The sequence below is a fragment of the Mus pahari genome, chromosome 1, assembly GCF_900095145.1.
Source record: "Mus pahari chromosome 1, PAHARI_EIJ_v1.1, whole genome shotgun sequence".
NCBI lineage: Eukaryota > Metazoa > Chordata > Mammalia > Rodentia > Muridae > Mus > Mus pahari.
Genome location: NC_034590.1, coordinates 100,013,407 through 100,030,163, shown reverse-complemented (window position 1 = coordinate 100,030,163; position 16,757 = coordinate 100,013,407). Strand labels below are relative to the sequence as shown.

The 16,757-nt window shown below is 46.2% G+C and overlaps 1 protein-coding gene across 1 annotated transcript in view; it reads right to left on the bottom strand.

Annotated features, from left to right (window-relative positions):
* Tacc2 (transforming acidic coiled-coil containing protein 2) overlaps positions 1-16,757 on the bottom strand; it is a 208,097-nt gene that overhangs the window by 179,982 nt on the left and 11,358 nt on the right. Inside the window, exon 2 of the mRNA XM_029535953.1 lies at positions 4,467-4,545. Within this exon, the coding sequence (XP_029391813.1) occupies positions 4,467-4,499 (33 nt within the window). The 5' untranslated portion in view covers positions 4,500-4,545. The remainder of the gene's footprint in view (positions 1-4,466; positions 4,546-16,757) is intronic.

Genomic DNA, 16,757 nt, shown 5'->3' with positions numbered 1-16,757 from the left:
AAAAAAAAAAAAAAAAAAGGCCAAATAAACAGAAACGCACCATGGATTCATGGAGTGGGAAACTCCACATGTCAAGGAAGTCAATTCTTTTCCTCTTGTTCTACTCTTTCATGTAATTGTTACCAAAATCCATTCTGTGGTAGACATAGGTTTATCTTAGTGTTTATATGGGAAAACCATCAACCCTAGAGCAACTAAGAGAATGTTCTTTGATAAGAATGAAGTGTGAAGACTCTATGTGACCTCAAAACTTAACCCATAACCACCATAGACAAGAGAGCACTCCTAGCCTTCATTCTGAATGCCTGTTCTAACTGTAAAGAAGCTCACTGAGGTGTCTAGACTTTGGATCTGGTTAATGCTGGTGTGATGTTTTTACTTATTTTGCAAGGTTTTTAAAAAATGAAGTTTATAATATTTTAATCTAATTAAACAGAATCAATGCTAATGAACAGAGAACTTGGGCTAGACCTACACAAATATACCTAGCCAATTTGTGACAGACATGTGGAATTCATTCAGGGGCAAGTGGACTGTGTCACCAGTCATAACTGGTTAAGCTTGAGTGAGCCCAAACCCCATGACCTCAGAATCAAGAACGGTAGGAATGGGGTCAACTCCCTGCCTAACTACCTGCTCTGGAACACATAACCATGACACCCTACTGAGGACCATGGCCATCAGCCACATTGCATAAAAACCTGGAGTTCTCTGTTAGTGAGGTATCTAGATAGAAGCCAATGAGCTTTCCTTATTGGGTGTCTCTTCCTACAAAAGGTATTTACTCCTTGGTTCACCCTGAGTAAGGTGTATGCATTCACATCTACCATCAAATAAAACAGACCGAGTAGGGGTGGGGAAGGCCTTCATCTATAAAGAGGTATGCCTAAATATCCACCCCCCACACACACACAGCCCCTTCAGTTCTGCACTATGCAGCATCCCCTTTCCCATCCTGCCTGGTATGTGATGTGGATGCCCTGAGGGGAAGCATGGACCCCTGGACTCCCATTCCCAACTCCCTGCCATATGCTAGCAGTGCCTGGGAACACAGAAGACTGGGAACCACAGCAATTGTCCTGGATTCCACTGTTTCTCACCTGGAAAAACACAGACTGATGACCCCCATTACAGACTGGGTTCTGCTTCCCCTGAGTGGGCATCAACACTCATGGCCAAAACAATAAATGTCAAAATAACAAAAGAACAATCCCTCAGCTTCAAGAAAAGGAGAACATAAACCAGAAATTGGGAGAACATATTTGCAAAAGAAACATCTAAAAGAGGACTTCTATTCAAAAGAGTGTGGGAGAGCCAGCCCTGCCTCTTGCCTGCTGTGAGGCTGTACCAGCAAGGGAAAGATCCTCTCCCTCCCTTTATCTACAGGAGATACACTCCTAGACCCTGGTGGCTGCCTCAAAGGTGGGTAGAAATGATGTGTTACACGGACCCTGCACTGATTCTGCTCTTTGATATACATATAGACCTATGATGAAGTTTTGCTTACAAAGTAGTCAAGTAAGAGAATAACAATAGTAACTAATAAAAAATATCAATTACAACAGTATACTATAGAGTAAAAGTCATGACTAGTTTCTGTTTTGTTTGTTTGTTTGTTTGTTTTTGAGACAGGTTTCGCTGTGTAGCCTTAGCTATCCTAGAGCTCACTCTGTAGACCCGAGTGTCCTTGAACTCACAGAGAACCCACTTTTGCCTCCAAAGTGCTGGGATAAAAACTGGATACCACCCCCACTCAGCTAGTAACTGGCTTATTTTTCCCCTTCGAAGATCTTTTTAAAATTTTACTTGTGTGTGGGAGCATCTGTGTGTATGTGTATCTGTACATCTGTGTGTCTCTATGTACACTTATGGTGCAGGTGCCAAGAGAGGCCATTGAAGAGAGCATTGAGATGCCCTGGAGCTGGAGTAACAAGGAGGTTGTATGTTCGATATGGGCACTGGGAACTAAACTCCCATCCTCTAAAAGAGCAGCAAGCGCTCTTTGCCTCTCTCCAGACCTCAAGGATCTTATTGGACTGTGAGTGCCCTCTGTGTGATGGTATAAAATGACAGTGTCTACGGGATGATTGGCATCAAACACTGTGATGCCACCTTGTGTGATGTCACCTTGGGCTGCTGTGAGAGGACAGCTTGAAGACAAGCGTGCAGTGTGGTTGGTCTGACATCTGAGATGGTTGCTAAGTGACTAGCCAGTGGTGACCTGTGCAGCGTGCATAACTTCTCCAGTGACCAACTTCCAGTCCCAGAGAGCTCTACAGATGCTTCTCAGATGCAGGAAACTGATCTTTCATCGTGTACTGGTGGGAAGGTAAGAAGGTACAGCGACTGGGAAACACCATGACTAGGACAAATCTTTATGAAATAAACATGCAATCGTATGAGCCAGAAATGGAACACTTGGGTATCTATCTCAGAGAAGTGAAAATGAGCACACACACTCACACACATACACACACACACATACTCATACACACTCTCACACACATACTCACATTCACACATGCTTACACTCACACACTCACACTTATACACACTTACCTACATATACTCTTACATACACTCACTCACTCATACACTCACACTTATACACTCATATACACACACAAGTGCATGCCTGAACACAAGTGCACATGGCAACTTCATTTGAAATAGCCAAAAACTAGAAACAAAACAAATATGCTTTGAGGAGAGGGGATGACCTGAGAACTGGATTGCCATCTTTGTGGCATGGAATACAACTTCATGGTGGCAGAAAACAATACCTAATAGCTTATGTGTGTTGCGAGAGCGTTCTGCCTGCTGGAAAAAAAAAAAAAAAACAGTTCTGCCAGTTCTAAAAGATAACACACTGTCCAACCCGATATCTATAATATTCTTTAGATGATAAAACTGTATAATACTATCAGTTGCCAGAGTGGGTGTGGCTATAAAGGGCAGCAAGAAGAGTCTGGCTATGGACAGGTTCCTCAAGCTTGGCCATCTCAATGCCTACATGGTAAAACTGGAGAATAATTTTGCAAGTTGTCACCCTCTCTCTTTGTATTCTTTAAAACTTGCCACCATCTTAAAATAAAAAGCTAAAATAATAAATAAAGAGCCAACAAGACGGCTCAGTGACAAGTTTGACGGCCTGAGTTTGGTCTCCAGGACCCACGCGGTAGGATAGAACTGACTGCTGTAAGTCGTCCCTTGGCCTACACACATGTGCCATGGCATGTTCATGCCTCCACCCAGACAATAAATAAAGTACATGCCAAAAGCCATTAAAGACTTGGTAGAAAATTACAGGCTTCTAACTTCTTTAGAACAAATAGGAAAATCTTACTGCACTGGGCCACTTTGGCCCAGGACCACAGTCTGATGGAGTCAGGTGATAGCTGCAATCATTAGGCTAGACCCACCTATTTGCCACAGTCCTTACCTCTCCCTCTTGTCTCATACCCACTGTTAATTGCTTCTGGCCTGTCACCTAAAGTTGCTGGATTTTGCCACTTTATTTTTTTTCTTTTTGACTATTTTCCTGCCTGAGGGGAAAAAAAAATCTTCCCAAATTGATTGGAAAGAAGGAAGTAAAATGTATTTTTTTAAGTGTGCCCATGTGTGTGTATGTGTGTGCATGCATGTGTGGGCTCACTTGTGTGTAGGACACTCTTAATCCTGGATGTCATTCCTCAGGTACTGGCCACCTTGTTCTTTGAGACAGGGTCTCTCACTGAAACTAAAACTTTCCCTGGATGCTCCTATCTCCTCCACCTCCCCAGTGCTGGGATTAAAAGTGTTTGCCTCTAGGTTCTATAGGATTGAGTTCTGGTCCACACACTCCGGGAGCACACACTTCAACTAAGGGATTCCCTAGCTTCAGGCTGTTTCTTAAATCTAACTTCTCCAACCAAAGAGGCCCATACCATTAATCCAAAATTTTCATATTATGTGAGACAACAGGAAAGTGTCCTAGACTTTTTTTTTTTTTCCAACCAGGGCACTAAGCTAATATCCTCAAACTTAAAGCAAATAATGTCAAAACTTGGATGTGTATCATTAACCCAGACTTACAAGAAGGAAGTGAAAAGTCCATTCTTCATCTGTAGAAACCTTGTCTGAAACAACTGTTTGCATTAAATCAGCTCTGCATTCATACATTTGCAAATTGTTTTAATCTTTGCCTAATCTGTGGAAGTTGCTGAGTAGGTGAAATCGGGAGGAAATGTGCTCAGTTCTCATTATAGCAATTTTAAAAGCACAGGATAGAAGGGCGCGCTCAGGACTACAGGGCTACCGAGGCACTGAAGGAATTCTGAAAATGTAAGGAAGGAATGGCCCCACGGGTACAAATATGCCACATGGATCCAGGCCCAGGACTTGTCCTCCCTTGCCTCTCGCTCGAGAAGAGCTGTTGGGGGGCTAGCGTCCTCGGCAGGAGGTGGGAGAGAGCTTCCGGAACCCACCTGGTGGTCCGAGGTGCTGTTCTCGTTGCCCATGGTGACTCAGGGTGCCCAGCGTCCCTCAGAATGTTGGTCAGAGTGACTGGAAAAAACGAAAGGGCATAAACACCTGGAAGGGGGAAGGAGAGCCGAAGTTTTTCTCTTCTGCTCATCTCCCCAAACTCAGAGTCAGGCAGTGAATGATTCTCTCTTCAGCCACATCATGGAAAATCACTTTGGATGGGCTTTCTTTTGCAACATGCCACCCAGACATCTTTCCCAATACGGGCTGGTGTTTTCACTCCCCGCCCAGGGTTGGCTGCAGCTTCTGAAAGGCAAGTTTGTTCCTGAAGCTGAGTTAGCGCCAGCGTGCACACATATGTGCACATACACGAACCAGTGACAACTCCCTCCACCCCAACCGCAAATGCCAAGTAGCCTGGGGTACACCGCTCCCAGGAGGGTTTTCTCTTTCCACCAAGTTTCCAACTCAGTTAGGAAACTCAGTGTGGCTGCTTTCTCACTGCTGGTGAGAGTGCAGCCTGCTGTCAAACATTAGGAGGTGTGAACCTACGTTTCTCCAACAACGTGGTTTTCTCGTTCTTCCCTCTGAAGACTTGTCTCATCGACTCGCCTTCACTTCTGTGTATGTGGGTTCCTTGCTGGCAGAAATGATGATCTGGGGGCCAGGCTAGGGACAAGCTCCCATATGAAGCTGCCCAGGGGCAGTCAGTGACATAGTAACAATCCTCCCAACTAAAATGTGCCCTAAACAATTATCAGAGAGGCACTACCCCTCGCCTGACATCACTTGCTAGATTTCAGGGAGCAACCTGGCATGCTCATTTTCTTTCTTTATGGAGAAAGCAAACCATAGAAACTTTAAACGATCAGACATATTTTAAAGCTGGTGCCTTAGAGATCACCAGACACACGCAGTGGGGAGGACCAGAGTTCAAGCCCCAGAACCCATATAAAAAGTCTGCTGGGGTTGCGTGCATTTGTGATCCCAGCAATCCTGTAGTAAGAGGTAGAAGACTGGAAGGAAGCAGGCAGGCTAGCTAGCCTGGAGTGGGAGCCCCAAAACAAGAGGGACCTTCTTAGCCTTGATAGTAAGTAGTGAGGAGGATTCTTGAACACTGTCCTCTCATTCCTGGGAATGAGCTATAGCAGGAGTAGATCTTCAGGCGTGAGTGTGCATGTGTGTGTGTGTGTGTGTGTGTGTGTGTGTGTGTGTGTGCACAAACAAAAAATAGAAACTAATTAAAAAAAAAAACCTGTTGGCTTGCTTAGTCATTCAACTAACATGGAGTAACCAGTATATACTATGCATACTGAACAATCATTGACCAATAGAATATAAGTATTGTGAGCAGACCCAATTAAAATGTGTCTGGGGACCAGTGGTGTGGCTCAGTGAAAGAGCCCTTGCCTAGAATACTCAAGGCCTTGGTTCGATCCCTGGTACTGTGAAAATGAAACTCTTGGAAATGTATGACATGGCACTGATGTCAGCCTCATGCTCAAGTCACTTTCTCCTAACTCCTAAATCAAGAGAATCCTGCTCGTTATCAGTGTCAATCTGAAAGCATCATTATACTGAAATCAAGATACTGATTATCATGTTCATATCTCACTTAAATGATACTGAAATCATTATCAGTATGTGAAATCAATAATTTCAGATAACTTGCTTTGAATAATCATATATATATATACATATATATCATACTAAGCTATAGAATGACTAAAAAATCATTTATTTTAAACTGATCTGTTCAGTTCAATTTTTATTTTCATTTTGAAGATGGTTCTTTATAAGTAAATAATGTTGCTAGAATCATTATTCCCTAATCAACTATTAACTTCTTTATATATACTAGGCTAAAACACATGACATTAAATTTCATATGGTTCATTGTAATAGTAAACTTTTCCTTTTTATCTTTTTTGAGATAGGGTTTCTCTACAAAGCCCTGGCTGTCCTAGAACTCCTATGTAGACCAGGCTGGCCTTGAACTTGCCTCTGCCTCTCAAATGCTGGAATTGAAGGTATGTATCTCAACACCAAGATGAAATATTAATTTTTGATACTCATTTACTAAATAAAATTAATCATTTTGTTTAAAAACTACAAAAACCTGTTTGTTTGTCTATTTTTACATACCCTCAAACTTACTGTGTTGCTAAGGATAGCCCGATCCTCCTGCCCCCACCTCCTAAGTGCTGAACTGGCTTTTAAAACAAACCAAAGCAAATGGCAAATCTCCTTCTGGCATAGTATGACTGAGGCAGCAAAGAGAAGGCTGTAGACGCACATTGGAACCCTCCTCTGGGGACTTCAGGACTGGCTTCTTTCAGCTGCCCCAGGCTACAAAGGTAGGCTCCCCCTACCTGTCCCCACTTACCTGCAGGGATAGTCTGCACTTTGAAGGCCCACGGAAAGTTTGCTTTTGAACAACTGGACTTTCTCCGTATCCACTCAAAAACCCGTGAGGTCTAAGCCAAGCCCTGTTCCACTTGGACAAACAGCTGTTCCCCTCCCTGTGCTGTCTTCATACCTGGGCTGCGGCTGAGTTTGTCGGAAGCCTTCCTGCCTGGGAATCTGCACCTCCCAGCTGGTCACTCCCAGGGCCTTTACACCAAGCATTTGTCCCAGGGGTGACATCAGCAGAGGCTCCTTTCAGGACAGGCTTATTCTAACCATCTCCGCTCCTGCTCTCTGATTGGTCACACTTAGCATTGCTTGCTTTTGTGCATGCGATCAGGGAACAGATCTCTTTCTAGAAAGAGGTCACATGTTCACGGAGCTTCTTGTGTACACCTGGGGAAATTCCACTGCAGATACTATGGAAAGACAAAGAAAACTCGTGGAAACCAGATGACGCGGCAGTCTGGCACCCGTTGGTGTGTACAGAATGAACTTATCCAGGCGTGGTTTGAGTTTCAACTAGTGAAGTCATAAAAAAAGCACTGCATGACTAGATTTGCTGATAGGCAGGCTGCCTGCCCTCTGGGGTGGAGGAGACCAGCAGACCTGACAGAGCCACAGGCACCCAGCCAAACAGTCTCCTGCCCACGGTCTCCTACTCCCACAATCCCTTCACTTTTGACTCTCCAGTAAATGAAAGCCCCTGCACAGAGAGCCCCAACCCTGTGACTAGACAAAGCCACTCCGGGAAACAAGTCAGTGCTTTGTCCAAGGATCCCTGGATACAAGGGAGACTCCTGCACACCCCCTGGAGGTGTTTAAGGCCCCTCCAGGGGAAAGTTGGTGGCCACAGAGCTCAGTACCCTACTTTGCATTTAAATAGAGCAGAAGTGTGTGGGAGTGGGCAGATGGCCAGATAACCACATCTTTTTTTCAAGCTGCTTAATGAAATATTATTCAGCCATAAAAAGGAAACATTGGTTCATGATACAACTTTGCTAAGTGTCAAAAGCATTGAGAAGTGAAGGCTAATAGACACAGTGGGCCACACGTGGCATGATTCCACTCACTCTGCGTGCAGAGAAGTCCCAGAATTGACAAACCCGCAGGGACAGAAAGCGAAGTCATGGTTTACAGGAGCTAGGGGAAAAATAACAGCTGAGTGTTGCAAGAGTATACTTGATGTGAAAAAAAGTGTTGTAGAATGAGAGGTAACACTCCACCAGTGAGACCCCCCAGCCCCCCAGCCCTGCCCTGGAACAGTGTGTGCACAGAATGTCACCGAATCACCCATTTAAAATTAAATACTCAAATTTACATTATCTGAATTTCATGATTATTTTGGCTTTTTGAGATCTGTAGTCCAACGTGGCCATGTAGCTCAGGCTGGTCTTTTGAACTCCTAGTTCTTCTGTGTTCACCTCCCAAACACTGGGACCAAAGGTGTACACCGTCATGCCTACCTATAAATTTTTTTTTAAAGTTGTGTTTCACATCTTAGGATTCTGTGTAATACATAGTTTGGGGATAGGGAAGAATTTTAGCATGGTTGGGAAAAGGATTGAAGACCATTTCTTTTGTGCTTATCAGCACCAAAGGTCAAGGATCAGAAAAATGAGAAACACGAATTCTTGCCTCTGCACCCTTAAATCACAGGGGAATTTTTCTAGGGTAGAGAAAAACCCTATTGAGCAAAGGTCTTGTATGAACAGTTGTGGATGAAGAATGGAGTCTCTTCAACAAGCACAAAGCACAGTGAAAGCTGGGTACTGGGAAGGAAGGAGTGGGGAGCAGTTCCTGAAGGGGAGAAATGTGAAACTAGCCCACTCTGGGGGACTCTGGACCCTGGAAGGTGGGCATGCGCAGTTCCGTACATTTCCATGATGTCACTTCCTTTCACTGCCCCCTCCCCCCCACCCCCGCAGCTCTACAGCTCATACAAAAGGTGTGCGTGTTCAAGATTTTGCCAAGTGTGAGCGGATTGAAGGCCCCCGAGCCATGGAGAGAGAAACCCTCCCAGAGCAGGGAACGCTGGCCGAGGCTAATGCGGGGAATGCTGTGGATTTAGGTGTACATTGTGGTGAGTCACCCTCTCTCGGTACTGGTGCCTTGGAACGCCTTTCTCTGCCGTGAAGATTTCAGTCTTCTTCCTATATCTTCCCGTGGTCATCTCTCAGTTGCTCCTAAGAAACAAGCTCCAGCTTTGAATCTGGACCTGTACCCACTACTAGGCAGCAGCCAGGGCCTTGACACAGTGTTTTTGTTTCTTTTCTGTTGCTGGGATAAACAACCCTGACCAAAGCAGCTTAGGAGAAGAAAGAATTGATTTGGTTTATGATTCCAGGCTCATCTCCATCCGTGAAGGCAAGTCACATCCCACAGAGAACAGAGGGACGAAACATGAGGGTACTGGCTGCGTTCCCCTCAGCCTTTCTCCTCCTGTCTTCCATTGATCAGAGCCGGATGTCTAGGGAAAGGCACTGCTCACATTCAGGGTGGTCTTCCCACCTCAAACATCAAAACAAAGCCTTAGGTGGTGGCGCATGCACGCCTTTAATCCCAGCACTTGGGAGGCAGAGGCAGGCGGATCTCTTGAGTTCGAGGCCAGCCTGGACTACAGAGAGTGCTCCAGGACAGTCAGGGCTACACAGAGAAACCCTGTTTCAACAAACCAAAACCAAACCAAACCAAAATACCCCAAACTCTAACAGCCCCACACAGGCATGCCAACAGGCCAAACTGGTATAGATAACTGATTTCCAGGTCATTCTTGGTTGTGCCAAGTGGGCAGACAGCTCAAAGTAATCAGCACACACAAGCATGCGCTTCCCTTGTAAAGTCTCAGGTCTAGAAACCAACGCATTCAGGCTGGAAACAAAGAGGACCTCCTCTTGCTTCCGTTCTCCTGAGAGCTAAAATCCCCAGGCACCTCAGGACCAGAGGTTTTTATCTTAGAACTGTCAGTGAAGTAAGGTGACTCTTCATGAGTAGTTATTACTTGCTGAGGGCTCACATGGTCCTAATTCTGTGCTTGGTTCAAGTGTAATCTTTGTAGCAGATCTGTGTGGTCAGAACCATTATTGCTCTTTAGCAAGTGAAGGGCCAGAGGCTCGCTAGGGTCAGAATGTGGCCAAAGGTCATCGAACTAGAATTCCAGGGAGGACTCTTTGGTCCTCCCCTGTGCCCCTTTGTTCTCAGGGAGGACTCTTTGGTCCTCCCCTGTGTCCCTTTCTTCTCTGGGAGGACTCTTTGGTCCTCCCTTGTGCCTCTTTCTTCTCAGGGAGGACTCTTTGGTCCTCCCCTGTGCCTCTTTCTTCTCAGGGCTTGAGCACCGGAGGTCTTTCTCCAGTGTGTCTCAATCAAACATAAGATAGTTGCCCACAGGGAATATATGCTTCTATGGGGTCATCCTAAGGCAGAATTTATTGACATGCTATGTCACAGGGGAAAAAAATAAAAAAATAAAACCAACCAAACCAAAAACCTCAACTAACCAACCAACGAACCAACCAAAAAACAAACCAAACAACCAAACAAAAAAATCCCACCACTCACATTACCCAGCTGGGTACATCACTCTCTGGCACATCACTCACATTACCCAGCTGGGTACATCACTCTCTGGCACACACAGGTTGTTCCATGAAGCTAAGTGCCCATTGTTGGCATGGAATAAGGAAGCTGGTTGTCAAGCAGGTCAGGACATTCAAGTTGGCCACAGCTTCAGTTGTCTGCCTTGGACATTATCTGTGGCTACTCTATCTTAGGAGAGCCTCTAGTGGGACACCGGGTATTGGACATCAGCTCCTGCTAACTGCACCGGGCTCCTGGCTAAGGCACCTGTGTTCCATCCCAGAGTGTAGACAGCTGGTATATTCAGACAAGGGAATCTTGGGGAGGAAAATGGGCCACACTCACTGAACTAAGGGCATTTTGGCTGCACAAGCCTGAGCCACTGCCCAGGAAGTAGATTGCCTATGGGTGGGACCTTCCACCTGGAGGTCCATCTGCTTCCTGATCTACCAATGCAGGCTAGCAACCTGCCTCAAAGTCTTGGTGTCACTGAGTTTGGGGTGGAGTCACCCAGTGAGTGACAGCCACTCGTTGCCTGCTATAAAACTACAAGCCACAAGGAAGAAATCCGTGCACATAATCATCAGCTCTGTGATGTCCCACTATGTACATGATGTCCCACTATGTACATTAATCGTGGCAGATCAGCTTCTTCCTTTGCATGCCAGCTTGTCTAACCTGGACATGGCACACGCTGGCCAGCCCTCGACCCTGACAGGTAGCACATGTGTACGAGGGCTCGTCCTTTTATCTTTCAGAATAGACCCACTAGGAAGGCAGTAGGTTCCCTTATCAAGGAGATTCTAGGGCCAGAGTCTTTCCGTACAAATACCAATTCCAGTGCTCACTTGGTGTGCAGACTCTGGAAAGTTGACATCTCCTGCTCAGTTTTGTCACTTCTGAATGGGCATCACAACAATGCCTAGCCCATCTGGCTATGATGAGCTCACTCACATGACACTCGTGCAATCAGACATTTAATGAACGGTGGACTGGTTTTTAACAGTGGGTCTCTTTGGAACCTCCAGGCAAATCACTCGATAAAAGGAAGTTTTTCTCCCCAACAGAAAAGCTGAACTTTAGACACAGTCAGTACACTAGAAGCAGGTCACCTTTGCAATAAAGCATAGCCAACTAACTCATGCACTGGCAGAGGAAAATGTTTGACTGTGAAAAGTTTAGGCCTGATGAGAAGAAAGTAGATGCTGTCAGAAATTCTTCCCCAAGCAATTTATGTTAAAATAATCCTGAGCTAGTAACTTGGGCCAGTCCCGCAATGTGGCTACTTCTGGATGTTGGATGCTCATATAAGTTACAGATCCATCTTTCTGCTTTCTGACCCACCAAGATGTGAATACGCTGTGCCAGGCTACCACTGCCATGTCTCACAATTATGATGGACTGGTATTCCTGACACCAAGATAAATTCAGCTGCTTCTGATGGGTATTCTGTCTCAATGATGGGCAATAGAACTTACACAGGAGCCAAGGGTATGCACGGGGACAAGAAGTGTGGAAGAGAACAGCTGTGCAGGGCCTCACATGGGTAGGTCAGGTAGAGGAGGCTGCTGCAGCCCCAGACTGTGAGTCCAGGCTGTGCAGGCGTGGGGAAGAAGGGAACTGCAGAACAGAGATGAAGAAGCTACGTGGGAACAACTCCATCCATGATAGGACAGAGGCACAGGGAGGTTTCCCAGCCCCACCTGCCCTGGGAGAGCACTGTTTGTAACCTACTGGGCTTTGTGGATATCTTAATAGATCAATTACATTTTCCTATTTTTAAAAAAAATTCTCTTTTTCCTTGATGTGCTACAATGCATAGGGTTTCTCCTGATACAGATGGAATTCTGGGAAAATAGGAAGGTCATCTTCTCCACTGCTTCCTTTTATCTGTGAAGCACTAAGATTTGGAAAGAGACAAGGATTTTCCCCCAGTGTCTCTCAGGATGAAAGGCCTGGGCCAAGGACACCCCCACAGAATCTTGTTCCGGGCCGTCTCAGCTGGCACAGCCCCTATGCCTGCAAGGTGTTTTTCTCTCTCAAGCAGGAGCAGAGAGGCCAGTTCAGATGAGAGAGAGGTCTGTGTCCTGCCTGCATGACCTCTGGCCATCAGCCCCTAGCAGTTGGGTGTGCACTAGCAGAAAGTGGAGCCCAGGTCACATTACTCACCTCGGGAAGGTCAGGGTAGTAGTCTCCAGCTGCTCGCTCAGTCCAATTGCCCACACCAGGCTATGGGTTCTGCAGACCAGCCAGCCCTCTCCCTAGGTAGGCAGGAGCCTTAGCTTCTCTCTCCTGGGATCTGGTTCAGTTGCTCCGATGCCCTACCTTGCACAGCTAAGCAAAGAGCTACTTATAGCCCTGTTATCATATTCCCACTTTAATACAAACAAACAGCTGTCGCCCGGCAAAGAGATTTATGAAGGGACATTGCCTGCTTTTTACTGTGGCAAGAGACTTCACAAGCACCAAGGACCTGCTTACTTCCTGAGGTCTGAGTCAAATGACAGCTCTTCCCGAGCCCCCTCAGGCCTCCATCCCTCAGGCCACTGAGAATTTAGATATCCAAAGTTCATTCCCATAGAACATTAGAGTGTTGTGGTAATATTATAATTTTTTTAACCTCACTTAGACCATAAAGTTCCCAAATAAAAGACACAAAACCTTTATATTTATAATAATAAGCCTTAAAGCACAAGAGCTAGGCAGATATCAGCCTTCTGTGCCGTGTGTCCCTGTTAACCCGGAGATACCGCTTGTTATGTTTCACCCACTCCAACTAACCACTCCTCAGGTCATGAGCGCTCATGGTCTATCTATCTGTCCTTCTCCTTCTTCTTCCTCTCTGCCTCATGGTCCCTGCCTGAGACTCCAAGCCCAGGAACTTCACTCCGCCCCCTCTCTTCTACCCAGCCCAGGCTGTAGGCATCTTTATGGACCAATCAGGGAAAGCTTGGGGACCAAGGTTTACACAACAAAAGGTGTTATATGTGAGGGTATCATCAGAGGGGTGCGGGGCAACCAGATCTTGGGGGCCAATATATAGCAGTACCGGACCAACTCTCTACATTAGAGCTTAAGAGAATTTAGGACCCTTGCTCCCAGGACCCTGATCAGAGACAAGACTGACATATTCACTCCTGCTAGGAGAAGTGTACAGCCTGGACTAACTGCTCAAGGGCTTGCTCCACACAGGCTGTGTCATTTGCATCAGCCGGCTCACACCAGAAGCACATAGCCCAATCCCCCATGCCCACCAAAGGATGTTTTACAACTGTAGTGAACATTCAGTTATTTCCCAGATATATGTTTACAAACATATCCCTAATTCTCTGTAGCTAGTCTCTGTCTGAGATGTTGATGAGCACATACCGAGGGAGCCTAGGCTAGGTTAGATCAAGCAAGGAGATCGTTGAGACAAGGGAATTGGGAACAGAGTTTAGAGTTGAGGCAAGTTCCAGATGACAGTGTTAAAAGTGAGCAAGGACCAAGTGGACGCACGTAAGTGGGGCAGAGAGAAGGCCAAGGCTGGAGAACAGGGACTCAGGGTACTTGGTGAGATGGAAGGAAAGGCTGTAGCCAAACTGAGGACAGAAGCTAGTGCCGGAAGAGCTTCTGGAGACAGGAGAGCTGGGCCCTACATCCCTGTGCTGCACTTTAGTGGGGAGACAGAGTACTGTTGTGGGGAAACTGGAACCAGGGAACTGGTAAGATCGAGCAGATCAAGGACCCCAGCAGTTCTCATCATCGAGAACAGTAGGCATTTGAATCTGCTCCTGACCCTGTTCCTGTTCAGGGGGCACTTGCTCACATAGCATAGAGCCCAGAATTCTCCATGCTAAGGAGGTATCTAGATGGGCCAGGAGGGTTTAGCCAATAAGCTTCTCTTCCTGGACATTCCTTCCTGCAAAAGGTATTTAATCTCTGGTCCACCCTGAGTAAGTTGTATGCATCCATGTTTCTACCATGAATAACAAGTTTGGACAAGCAAGGGCTGTCTCTCTCATCAAGAACCACTGTGGGGGAAAGCCTTTGTCAATACAGAAGCCTGCAGAAGGCAATCTATACCCCTAACATTCACCCTGAGGTTCCCAGGTGCATTTGGGTGCATGGGACCATGGGAATCACAGCCTCGGTCCCAGTCCTAGCCATTTCACACTCTGAGGAACACGGGATGGGATCCCTAATCTTAGTCTCCTTTCTGCCTCCTCTGAGCAGTGTCAGCATGGCACGAGCTGACACCCCACTGGTGGTGGCAAAGGAGGAGTGTAGTAAAGCATCCCTGTGTTTAGTCTCTCCAGGTGGTGTCCCAGCACCCTAGAGGTGAGGTAGAACATGGACTCAACATGCTATGACAGGATGTTTGAAGTAGGTCTCGGTGGCCCAGCCTGTCAGCTGCCATTCTTTGGGGATGGTGGTCCAGGTACTTTTGGCACCCTGCTGTCTGTCACCTTATGACCCTTTAAAGCAGAACCTGGGCTAGTTATAAACTCTCATACCATTTGGATATTGCTACTAGTGGGAAACCACCTCCTGATGGAGTAGACCTTCTAGCTGGAGAAAGTCACTCTGGATCTTTAGGGACTGTGATGGTTTGTATATGCTTGACCCAGGGAGTGGCACTATTAGAACGTTTGGCCTTTTGGGAGTAGGTGTGGCACTGTGAGTAAGAACCTCATCCTAGCTGTCTGGAAGCCAGAATTCAGCTAGCAGCATTCAGATGAAAATGTAGAGCTCTCAGCTCTGCCTGCACCATGCCTGCCTTGATGCTGCCATGCTCCTGTCTTGATGACTGACCCTCTGACCCTGTAAGCCAGCCCTGATTAAATGTTGTCCTTTATAAGACTTGCCTTGGTCATGGTGTCTACTCACAGCAGTAAAACCCTAACTAAGACAAGGACTGATTTTCATTGTTCCGTCATCTAGATCCCACTAAGATTCTGCAAAGTACTCCCCAGAGCTCTCTGAACTATGATGATGTCACTGGGCATGGGCTGGGCATCAGTCAGTCATGGAGCCTGAAGATGAATGAGAACAATCTCATTGAATTTATGCACCACTGTCCTAACTAGGTTACAGGCCCAACTTAAATTTGCCTTGTTCTGGGATTACACTGAGCAAGCATGTCCCTCTGTGTCTAGGACTGATTCGTGGTAGCTGAAAGCTAGCCAGCCCATAGCTGACCATAGACATATGAGGGATCCCCAACAGAAACCATGAGAACCACCCAGAAATGCAGCTGGCCCAACTAAAAAGAGAACAAAAGCTAAAGATGTCTCTCTTGTTTTAGACCACCAAGCTTTGGGGTAGTTTGTTATGTAGCTTAAGTTAGTTAATCAGATTTCACCACAGGTCCCATTAACGCCTTTTCACAGAAGCCTGTACCCAGCCCTGGTTGGCCCTGGGAAGACCTGTGCATCTGATCACAAAGTATGCTGAGCAGGGGAGGTCTGAGTGACAGGTCTCTCAGCAATTGACAAGCATGGCCTTTGCCTGATGACTCCTAGTGTTCATCTATGCCAGACTTCTTAGACCTCTGGGGATGAGGCTCTGAGGATCCTGTTCTGGAATAACAAATGTGATATTAACTGTACGAAACCCCTGGACCCCAGATGAAAACACGAGCCTGCATCTGGATTTGCAGTAGAGGGTCTCTATTCCTGCTACGCAGATATGTGAAGACATGTTCCAGGATGTGGTTCTCTTATTCACAATTTCCGCACGTCCCTCTCTGCAGAGGAGATTAACAGAAGCCAGACCGCTTATGAAAGCAAGCTGAAGTGGCCCACAAAATGTTCAGACATCAATTTGGATCCAAAAACTGAACTGTGCTGTCACATTTGGGAATCAAATGCAGTATCAATATAATTGGAAACTGTGGGCCAAGGGGAGGGTTGAGGCAGGATAGAGTGAGGGCGGGGACTGTTCCAGGGCAAACCACATGACAGGGATCTTAAATGGGGGAAAGATGGCATGAGTGCCAATTACAGCAGAGCCAACGGTATCAGTGCTAATAAGACATCTGTTGAGGCCCAACTGAGAAACTGAAGACATCTGCCCTCCATATGACATTGTAGGACTTTGTAATACAGTTATCAGACTTTACAGTTATTTAAATAGAAAGTAGCTTTTTGGTTTTAAAGGATTTTAAGATTATTTTTTAAACCAGTGTATGTCTGTAGGTGGGAATGAGCACATGAGTGGGGGTGCCCTTCAAGACCAGAGGTCTCAGATCACCCTAGAGCTGGAGTTGTGAGCTGCCCAATGTGGGTGCTAGAATCAGCAGTTAAGAGTGCTTCCTGCTCTTCCAAAGG